This window comes from Xiphophorus hellerii, chromosome 3 (assembly GCF_003331165.1).
Source record: "Xiphophorus hellerii strain 12219 chromosome 3, Xiphophorus_hellerii-4.1, whole genome shotgun sequence".
Taxonomy (NCBI): Eukaryota; Metazoa; Chordata; class Actinopteri; order Cyprinodontiformes; family Poeciliidae; genus Xiphophorus; species Xiphophorus hellerii.
The window spans coordinates 16,660,632-16,672,383 of NC_045674.1; the positions used below are offsets into that span (position 1 = coordinate 16,660,632).

At 38.5% G+C, this 11,752-nt stretch overlaps 1 protein-coding gene across 4 annotated transcripts in view; it reads right to left on the reverse strand.

The window, feature by feature from the left end:
• invs (inversin) overlaps window positions 1-11,689 on the reverse strand; it is a 35,588-nt gene extending 23,899 nt beyond the window's left edge. For 3 of the 4 annotated variants that reach the window (XR_004338784.1, XR_004338783.1, XM_032559195.1), the window contains exons 1-3: window positions 11,548-11,689; window positions 9,715-9,821; window positions 1,399-1,498 (exon numbers count right to left, since the gene is read on the reverse strand). Coding sequence is in view for 2 of the 4 variants with exons in the window: in XM_032559195.1 (XP_032415086.1) it covers window positions 1,399-1,498; window positions 9,715-9,717 (103 nt within the window). In the remaining 2 variants the exon portion in view is untranslated. Of the gene's footprint in view, window positions 1-1,398; window positions 1,499-9,714; window positions 9,868-11,547 lie in introns of all 4 variants that reach the window. The other variant, XM_032559196.1, reaches the window with a different exon arrangement.
• Window positions 11,690-11,752: the final 63 nt, after the last annotated feature.

The window sequence follows — 11,752 nt, forward strand, 5'->3', positions numbered from 1 at the left end:
TTTGACAAACATGGCTGGATGAGCCTTTTTCTCCCAAACCAACACAAATTTAAAAACATGCCACTTGCTAAACTCAACTGGAACTGTCTGTTTTATTTAGTTGAGACTAACTGAGCCAACAAGCTGCAGTGAAACATCTCCTGCTCACTGTTACTGTTAAGTATGGTAGAGGATGTGTGATGCTTTGGGCTGAGAATCCGTCTGGAGGATTGATGCAAGTCACTTACTTGATGCAATGAGATTTCCTGAGACAGAAACTTTTAAAACTGCTTTTAATAATTAACTGAGTGTAATGTACTGATTATTAACTGCAATCAGAATGCATGTGTGATTAAACTGAGATTATTTTCTTTGCAAAGTGCCTCAAGATGACATTTGTTGTGAATTGTCGCTATGTAAATAAATTGAATTTAACTGGTCTCCCTCACAAAGGCCTGAAGAACCTTATCACAGTGGTTGTTACTGTGTGAACTATTTGAAACGTTGACATTTAAAAAAAAAAATCTGGTCACCTCCACCACGAAACGGAAAATGTTTGATTTGTTCTCCAGATAGAAAATCAACTGTCCTCTATCGAGATCCAGTAATATAGAAACCATGGACCCACAGAGTCTCTTAATAACATTAGCATACATAATTACAGAAATACAAGCAATGCATTTAAATATAAAAGCAATAGGACATGCTACTTTCTGCAGTTACTCTTCTTGATTTGATAGATTTTAAATAAGGAGGCTGTGTGCTTTGTTTCAGAAATGTGAACTCAACTCGCCTTGTACTCAATCAAGTATATTTTTCTCTTTTGTAGGGTCTATTTTATTTAGAAGTAGAAATTAAATGATTGTGACATGTTGAATGTCACAATATACAAAGTATGTTTCTATGTATTACATTTGTGGCTTAAATTTTATTTTGTAGGAATGAGGAGAAAATGGACTAAAAATGTTGCTGATCTACACAGATTGTATAAATAAACCCCTCGCTCCTTTCTCTACATGTTATTACATAAGACCAAGTGCTGAATTTTAAAATGTACCCAAATTAAATGTTGGACTGTTATACATTCTTCAATTGTCATGTTAAGGCTTTTTTTTTTTTTTTTTTACCCCTCCAGGGGGTCTTTTGTGGGCTCTAGTGTCCCTTATATGAAAGTAGGCTGACAGGAAAGGAGGAAGGAGAGGGGGGAAGACATGCGGCAAATATCGTCGGGTCCGGGAGTTGAACCCGCGATGGCCGCGTCGAGGACTCAAGGCCTCCAAACATGGGTCGAGCTAACCACTACGCCACCACGGCACGCCCATGTTTAAGGCTTTTTACTCATCTTCAGCAAGTGTGCCAATACTGTTAGAGCGTACTGTAGCAGAGGGAGCTACTGATGAACGCCAGCGTGTGTCTGACCTGTGATGAGTTTGACGAGGGCACTTCTATCTCCGTTGACAGCTGCCGCATGAACCTGCGAGCCGGGGGAAGCTGATCCTGGGCTGGACGTCACTGAGGCCTGCAACAAAAACACACTGAAGGTCACAACTCAACCTAAAGCAACATACGCTTACTTATCAAGTGGGCAACATAATGAGCCGAGACAGCTTCCTGTCTGTCCTCCTTGCTCTGAGCAACACCAATAGCTCTCTATAAAGATGGCTTGCATTAAATAAGACAAACTTAGGAGAGTAAAAATGACAGAAATTTTAGAGGAAATACAGCGATTTAGCAAACCTGGAGGTGAAGAGCTTGATTTGCATTTTTTCTGTAGTCCAAATGAAATAAAAGCCACAGAATATTCGACAGTAGATTTAAAAATCACTCCTGACACTGCTGTAAAAATCTTATGTGTTAGTGAGGCAACAATTAAATTAAAACTAATACTACTACTACATATATAATTAATTGAAACAGTTTCTGATCAGATTTTTACCATTTGGTCTTACTCAGTTCACAGGTATGGTCAATCATAGCAAATCTAAAAAAAATAAAATAATGTTCAGCTGTCCTGGTAGAATATACCCGGCATTTTCTCAATTAGATCCTTCAGCTAAAACCAAGGTTCACAGCAAGATTCTAAAGAATCAACATAATATCTCTGTACAAAGGTATCAGCCAGGAGAGGAAAATAAACAATTCCTCAGGGATTGGCAAAAAACACTAAATCTGGACATTTCTCCAAGTTGAAGATAAGACAAAATGGAAACTGGTCACTGAAAAAGCAAAATTAGAAGAGGCAAATTAAAAGCATAACACAAATAAACAAATAATATTGTACAATTATCAAGAATAGCATAATCAAATTAAAAGAAATGAGTAGAATAAATTTAGAAAGTATACAAGATATGTATATTTGTACATATAAACCATTTATAAGAAATTATAAAAATCAGGAAGGATGTGCAAATAACAGAAAGGATGTAAAGTGATGGTTATAAAGTCTTAACAGTAGCTGGGAAGGATCTGCAATAACGCTCCTTTGTGCACCTAGGATGCAGCAGTCTGTCACTAAAGGAGCTTTCCAGCTGAACAACAACTTCATGCATGTGTAGAACACATTATTACATTTAGACATTTATTTAATTTCCCTTTGGGATCAATAAAGTATTTTTGAATTTGAATTGAATTTGTCCAACAGCGATGTTACTTTAACTAGATTTCTTCTGTCTCCCACCAAGGGGTCATCTTAGGACATCCTGTAGGAATGAAGAACCGACGACGGCTCTTCTAAAGAAAACTACCAATACCATGTGGCTCAAATTTCCAAAAAAACTTTGTCGAAGAGTAAGTTGTAGTCTGCTAAGACCAAACTGGAAACTTTGGGACACAATTCTTAAAGAAATGTTTGGCACAAAAACAAAACTGCATATCTCGAAAACAACACGTACCGTGACAGATGAGGGTGGTGGCATCATGAGTACGGATGGAATTAAATGAACAATTCCTACTCTCAGTCAGTTTTGATCCAAAACCTTTAGGTGGGAGTTAATATTTTCAGTATCGTGGTGAATGCAGGTATACATCCAAACCAACAAAAGAATAACTTCAGAGGAGAAAATGACAGTTTTCTAATCTTTAGACCTAATCTGACAGAAAATCTGTAGGATGATAAGAACAGGGGCTGTGAACAAGAGACGTCTTCACAATCTGACAGATTAGGAGAACATCAGGAAGCTAGAGTGGGCAAATATTTTATTAAATAGAAGAAGACTGAACGCTGAAATTAAATGTAAAGGTGCTTCAGCAGAGATTTAGTTTAAGAGTGCACACACTTATGTGGCTAGACTACTGCAGTTCTTTTAATTTTTTTAATACTTTTACCCAAAACAGATTTTCCAGCTTTAATTATTTACAGATTAAAGATATCTGTTAAATTACAAAACCAGGATTTTTTATACATTTTAAACCATTTGAGATTCCTAAAACATACCTCGACGCACAAAAAAAATTCCAATAACTGAAGGCGTAAAGTGTGTGTGTGTGCGTGTGTGTGTTTGTGCACATTGATACATGGATGCTGGATGTCTCCTCCTGCTGAGGGGGTTAAATCTCTTCCTGGCCCCACTTAACCAGAACCCAGTGAAAGCTGGGTAATCTGCAGACAGGAAGCAGCTGGGGAGAGGGGACCCTGTGTGAGCATGTAGGAGGGGGGTCTCTCTTCATGTCTTATTCATGTCTCATTAATACTGCAGCAAGCCTGGATGTGTTTGTGTGTGTGTGTTGGGTTGGGAGAAGTGGGGATGAGCCCTGCGGGGCAAAACACAGAAATCAATTATTGCCCCTAAACACATAAACGCTCGAGGCACAAACTCCTGGTTACAATGAGAGAGTTTTTCCAAAACATTTTCATCACTGTGTCTAGAAACAGATCTGATTTAACACTGGAGATGCACCAATCAATCGATCAGAAAGAGGAATCTGGCAATTTTCCCTTTAAGGGGTCAGATCCCCAATCACAGGTCAAATACTGAAAAGAATATTTACATTTCCACTAACTTTGAACAACCTTAGAAATCAGATGAAGGTAAGTGACATATGCTCTGAGGTAATCCTGGAACCTCTTTGTGCTGGACACAGAACTACTGAATCTATTAAAGAACAGCATTTTTCTTTTCTGTGGTTTAGTCCTTATAAAAAAAACTAATCGAAATCAATAAGAAAATTAGAAATCAGCAAAGAAACTTCTGATCACTGGCTTTCTATTTTATACAGTACAGACCAAAAGTTTGGACACACCTTTTAATTCGATGAGTTTCCTTTATTTTCATGACTATTGACATTGTAGATTCACACTGAAGGCATCAAAACTATGAATAACACGTGGAAATATGCACTAAACAAAAAAGTGTAAAACAACTGAAAATACCCATTATATTCTAGTTTCTTCAAAGTAGCAACCGTTCGCTGTGATTACTGCTTTGCACACACTCTGCATTTTCTTGATGAGCTTCAAGAGGTAGTCACCTGAAATGGTTTTCACTTCATAGGTGTGCCCTGTCAGGTTAATAAGTGGGATTTCTTTACTTATAAATAGTCAAGAAAATAAAGAAAACCCATTGAATTAGGTGTGTCCAAACTTTTGGTCTGTACTGTATATGGAAGGATGGATGAATGGATGGACAGATGGATGAAGCTTTTATGTAAATACCACCATTAAAGAACCTGGTTGGCGATTTTTATTTTTAAACTCAGATGTTTATTTTGTACACAACAGAACTAGACATAAAGTCCTTTCCCCCACCTTTTCTACACTACTCAACACTTTTTAGTACCAGGAATTTTTGAAAATTGTCAAAGAAATGATGAAAATCCTCCAGGTTGCTGCTCTATTTTCTTCTCGTTCCACTCTTCCTCCCTCTGGTCACCTCATAAACAGCGCTCATGTAGACACTGCGTGCAGCATGGCAATTACTTGTCATGCTTCTTGCTTTCTCACGCTCCGCCAAGAGGTGGTAGGGACCTAACCCAGGGAACATCTTTGTGTGTGAAAAAGGGGGTTAGGTAGAAAAGAAATGGAAGATGCAGCACCATAAAGGTGTGTGTGTGATTATGTCGCTGCGTGAGTGCTTGGAACATGTGCCGCGTCATGGAAAGCGATCTTCCGTGAGAGGCAGAGAGTTTTTACGGCCACTTCACCAAAATTAACCACAAGCTTCTCTAAACATCTCTAATTAACAACGATTGCTCAGACAGAAGTGTGCACATACACGCATGCAGCTTTCAATTACTAATATTAAACATGTGCAGAAAGAGCAGACATTTTACAAAGAGTTTTACTAGATTTGATGTTAAAATCATGATACAAAGACTTTGTTTCCCCTTGTAGTCTGAACTTTTCTTGCACCATGAAAATTTTTCCCTCCCTCAAATTTTTCCACATTTTTTTCCACTTTAAACTAGAACCACTTAGGTATTTTACAGCATGTTGACTAACACAACTTCGACCACTGTTATGAAATAGGAGGGAAATGATACAAGGTAAATCTTTTTTTAAAACAAATAAAAAAATCTGAAAAGTGTGCCATGGATTTGGACTCAGTCCCCCTGAGTCACTTATTTGTAGACTGTTATTATGCTGAAGTTACAGCTGCAAGTATTTTGGGGCTTATTTCTGGCCACTTTGCACTCAAAGACACAGCAATGTTTGCCCATTCTTTGCAAAATAGCTTAAGCTTGGATGGAGAGTGTTTTTGAACAGTAATTCTCAAGCCTTGACACAGATTCTCAATTGGATTTAGGTCCGAACTTTGACTAAGCCGTTTTATCAAATGAAAGTGCTTTGATTTTAACCATTACACTCCAGTCATATGCTGGCCTTTCTCCAGTTTTGCCTGAGTTACTTGTTTGTGACAGCTATGTCTGAGTTGAATAATAGTTTTCTCGCAGTATGATGATGTTACCGCCATGTTTAACTTGAGGATGCTGTGTCCATGGTGATGTGCTGTGCCAGATTTTAAAGCAAACCAAAAACAGAGCTTCTGTCGGGCCTTCTTTCAGAAATAGCCTTCTTTTTCACACTCTCCTGCTGACAGACATTTCCACCTGAGTTCACCGGAGTTCTGCATCTCCTCCATAACTATCATGGGCATTTTCGCTGATATTATGATTAATGTTATTTTGACATACATAGATTGTAATCTTGCCATTGCATGTTTTTTCTACCTGCAGACCTTTAGCATATTTTGGAATACTACATATGACATGTTTTGTGAATTGGTACTCTACAGATAAACTGAATTGAATTGAATATGAATTAAGATCTTTGCAGTGTTGCCGGAATAAAGTGGGGCTCAATTCAAAAACAAAAAAGCCCTATTATAATTTTTTATTTGTAAAAAAAAAAACCTGCATCATTATTATTCTTCCACTCTACTTTTCTTTGGACTACTTTGTGTTCGTCAATCTCCTAAAATCCCAATAAGATCCATTGGTATTTATGGTTGTAGCATGACAACATGAGGAAAAGTTCAAGAGTTCTGAATAGTTTTGCGACCTACTGTGTTCTGATCCTTCTTTACATTTTTCAAGTGAACCTGAAAGGCTCCAGCTGCTGCTGGAATAAAGCAAATTGATTATGAATAATCTTAAAAGCAAAAAAAAAAAACAGAAAATCATAATATGGCCGAAAAGTGACACAAGAGGGACGAGTCAATATCCAAATCCATGTGTGGGACATTCATGACCGCCATATGCAGCCAGTTATAGTTTCATGAGAAACGCAGTGCTTTGGAAACACCCACCGCGCGTCCAAATTTGGCTAAAAAGGCTTTTTGAGATGCAGTGTCTGCAGTCAAACAAAGGAGGGTGTAAAAACAACACAAGTTCCCGTTGAGAGGTTTGGAGTGGTCTCATTTAGCTATTCATACGAGTTCCTCGGGGAGCGCTCGGCTTGTTAATAGGAAGACAATAACTCAGAGTAAACCATCGATCAGCAGCTGAGGTCCTGACCAAGTGATTGTGCATCTGTATGAGTATCGACTCATGCTGATGCTGACATTATTTAGTCTTTATTCATATTCTACCTCATATAACCAAAGTGACTTTAACAAAGAATCCAGACGCTTCCCTGAGACCTTTCAGCAACACTACAGGTGTGCGGCACACAAACACGCTGCAGCCTGTACATGCACACAGACCCTAACCAGCACATCAATAGGTGCTATTGAGACGAGAAGGTAAAGAAACCAGAGTGTGCGTTTGTGCAGAGCGTTTTTTTTCCTGGCTGTCCATCACTGTGAAGGTGTCTGCTTTTGACAGAAGACAGCTCTGACATGCTGGGTATAAACAGGGGGGAACTACACAACGCTAAGCCCACACACGCCCACACGCAGTTTTTCTCAGTTTAAAACATACAGATTTACAGTTTATGAGTCATAACAGAGTGTGTTTAAGTTCTTAGTCAACGTGGGGCCATTATATCCGCTGTCTAGGCCACCTACATGCCCCTCTGTGTGTTTCAGAATGAGTCTGTATGTTTCAGATAAAAAGATATACGCTGCAGGAAACAAGCCCTGGGTTTTGACTGACAGCTAAAGAGGTAGGAGGAAGGATAATATCAGTCCAGAGGGATGTCCAATCTGCGAAGCCCCATTTCTGGGGGACTCCCCGGATCCCTGAAGACCAATGAGCCGGCTCCCTCGACTGGTTGGGGGCCGAGCCCCGGGGGCACAGCGGGGCCAATCAGCAGGAGGCGAGAGGGCTGAGTGACATATAGATCTGCTAATTTACATCATTACCACAATGCATCCTGACAAATGAGCCCCCGGGGCGCGAGCCAATCACCTGGGAGAGTAATGCAATTAGGCGGGACTACAGCTGTCAATCTCACAGCCACAGGGGTCAGTTTGTGATGCCTATGGTTACAACTGGCCTGCCTGCTGTCTGATTATTAACATATAAAACCCATATAAACATAAAGCTCCAGTCAGAAGTTTACATACACTCTGCATCAGAAGGGTTGTATCCAGCATGCAGTTCATGGTTTTAGTTAGTGTTTTGCTTGTGTGTGTCTCCAGCTTGGGCCTGAGAATGGTAGAAGAATGCAATTTCTTAAGAAACTTCTACCAAAAAATATTTAGATACGAGTCCTTCTCACCTTGTCTGTGCAGTTCAGCCAGACACTCTGAAAGTAAGAGAGGTGGTGCGTTTAGTGTCATCGCATTATATCACTAATGAGATGCCTCCAGGAAGGAGGAGAGGGGGAGACAGCAGTGCAGGCAGTAAAATGAAGAAAAGACTGAAGAGAAGTGGAGAGAACATGAATCGGGGGGCTGGGAGACAGATAGACCAGCTTGGGGACTTTTTCCTCTCTCCTTCTCCATCCTTGTTCGCCCCTACACCTCCAAGTCTAATTGGACTAAAACTGTGATCTAATTAAATGGCCAATTAAAGTGCAGAGAGCAATGTGCCCACTGGCGAATCAGAGGACGAGGACGTAATCAAATGGAAAAACAAACAGAAAAAGAAATCAATGGAAGTGATGAAAAATGGAAAAAAGGAGAAAAAAAAACAGAAAAAGAAACAATAAAAGTGATGGCGGCTTTGTGCTGCTACTTAAAAATAACTCCTCCACAAAAGAAATCAAGTGCAGAGGTTTCATAGCTGTCAGCAAAAATAACATTTCAAATGTTCTGTTTTATTAAAATGTTTCTTTTTTCAACTTAATCTACAAGATAGCTCCTAAGATGTCTTAATAAGGAACAAATGGTGCAAAGCTAAACTTCCTGTTTATCATTTATTTTTAATATCCGCATTTTAGTCTCTGAAAAGAAAATTGAACCATAACTGGTCATGTTAATAATGTGTTATATTTGTGAACATGTGTATGAAAAATAAAAATGGGAACAGAACTAACAGCACTATGAATGGTGCTTTAGTGTTTATCCACATTTGAATTTGTCTATGTAAAATAGCTGAGGTTCAGTCAGACTGAGCATCAAACATAACATCCAGTTTCAAGTCTTGCAACAGAAAGCAACCAGTCTGGACTTTGACTGGTCCATTCCACTGTAGAGTTGTCTATATGTCAAGAGTCATTGTCTTGCTGAAAGGTGAGCTAAATGTGTTCCAGCACATGAATAAGGTTTGTTCAAAACTCCAAATCCCATATGAAATAATTCAAAGTTGTTGGTGGTGAGAATGTGACAAAATGTGAAATAGTTAAAATCAAGAAACAGTCACTGAACACTTAATCCAAGGCACTGCACATCAGAATCTGTGTATTTTATCTTGGGCAATTAGAAATTAATCTAAATTTGTATATCTGCTAAAACACATGGAAACTAAAACTAATGTAAGAAATAATTATGAATAAGACAAGATTTATTTGTCCTTCTTCAAATTTACATTGCTTTGTTTTCTAATGCAAAAAATCCCAGAATAGAAATTTTTGACTAATGATTTGAGCAGGTCAGTGATTTGTTTTCTCCTCCTCAGAGGGAGCTGATTCTTCCTCTCTCCATCTGTGACTATGTCCCACACTGGGAACCCCCTATGGACAGCTTTAGCACATCAAATATTAATGCTGGGATTCAATTCAACATCTAATCTCCTTAACAATTAGGGAGATGCAGCACCCACAATTAGCTTTGTTACACGTGGCCTCTACAGTCTTAACTCCTGAAGGGTAATTACAAACTGGAGACCAACATACAGTATATACAAACAATGAATATAAAGGAAAGGTTCTGGGATTTGAATGTGTGAAGCTGCTTTAGGGTTTTGGATTCTTACCATATCTTTGTTGAGGGGGGACACTTTGGAGGATTCTTCCCAGTTCAGATCATCCTCAGTGGGTGTGAAGACACATCCAGGTCCCCTACCTGGTCTGATCCTGGCTCCTGGCAGAGCAAAGAAAGACGCTCACTCACACTGAGACCGACCCACCTGTCCACACAAATAACTGCCAGTAAAACTCAGCTACTGTGCTGATGACAGACGTAGGGATGAGAGAGACTGTTAGTTTTTATACTTGATCTTATCAGATGTGCCTTACCGGTATCAGGATATGCAGAGGTTTTAAAATGTTCCAGCAAATCTTTTTCTTGTTCTGTTCCTATAATTTTAAATCTTTTCTGGTTTCTCAATCTTTTTTTTAAAAAAAGATTATTTTTAGCACAGAATATAAAAGCTGCAGTATGTTTGTTTTTTTACAAATTTGTTAAAACTGTCACCATGTCGTGACAGTTTTTTATGAGACAAATAGTCTGTGAAAAGATTAATCTCCATGTCCTCCTGAGTTGCTATTGCCATCTAAAGAAATGCACCAAAAACAATCAATCAGAGCTAGGAGGAAGGGCTTAGCGCTGTCAATCAACTTCGTGTACTCGCTGTTCAATGTGCTAATGGTGGAGAAACAATTTACCTTTACAGGAAAACTGTTTATCCATCGTCATCGGTGGCTATGCTAACTAGCCTACCATTCACAACAGTCTCTGCTATCAGGAAGAAGTTGAAGCGTAACAGAGGGGGAGCAGACATGCCAGGGTGATTGACAGCGCTAAGACCCTCCTTCTCTCTCTGATTAGTTGTTACTAGTTTAGCACCGCGACAAGGCAGCACAATTTTTTCACATACTATCTGATACCATACTGTCATGACAGAGTGACAGTCTCAACATGTGTAAAATACAAATTTCATAAAAGTTACATACTGTACATTTAAGTTATGGCTATGGTATGACCAACATCATCTACTAACTTGATAGTTGTCCTGTAAACAGTCACTGACTCTAGAAGCACATAGGCCTACTAATTAATATGCTAATATCAGCTTGCTATAGCTATAAAAAGCAAAACGACAAAAATATATGAAATTGTGCGCCCTAAGGACCTAAAAGTAAAATTACATTTAATGGATATTTCTTATATGTTTTTGACGGAGTCTGTATATCAATATCAATACTTACTATGGGATAAATACCTACTATACTGTAAACAAACTCAAAGCTACAAACATATTATAGATAACACAATTACAACCCAATCAATATGTTTCAGTAGCAGTAGGAAAAATGGTTGCTTCTCCACTCAAAATCGCATTTAGATCATGATATTTATATTTAAAACATCTGTGTTAATAAATAAGTAAATAAGTGGCAGTGGAATCTTAATGTTTTTACTCAAGCTTACCATAGCAAGATAATCTGAAAGTTTGAGTGAGTTTGAAATAACAAAAATGACAAATAAACGTTTTATGCAGTTGGAAGGAATTGGAATATACCATTTATGTTTATTTTGGATTTCTTCGTTTTTGTCTTTTTATTTATTTATTTTTGTCACACCTAATGTTTCAGATCATCAAAGTAATGTTAACACAAACATAACCCTGAGTACATTTTTAAACACTGTTTTTAAATGAGGATTTCATGTGCAAAAGGGGGTAAAAGCTGTGTTACACATAGATGTGGGAATAGCAAACCTCTAACTACAATGATGCAACTCTCCTGTGTTTCGCGAAATACATTTTTCGTACTAATACTATGGTTCAACACAGTCTAAGATTAAAACCACTCGAAATGTTGATAATGTATCATGCCAGTTTAGTCCTGTTTGTAGTCATATTTACCTTCGGAATCTTTTTTTCTCAGACAAAACTCTTCAGAAAGTTTTCCTCTCAGGCGTCCCGTTGGATCAACGCTGTAAACACTACAACTCCCGTTACAGCGCTACAGCAAAATTCACTCGCCATGTTTTGAGTTCTCTCCGAGGTGGATAGCGCTTGTTCAACAACGCGGCCAAAACTACATTACCCAGAAAGCCTAGCGATAACC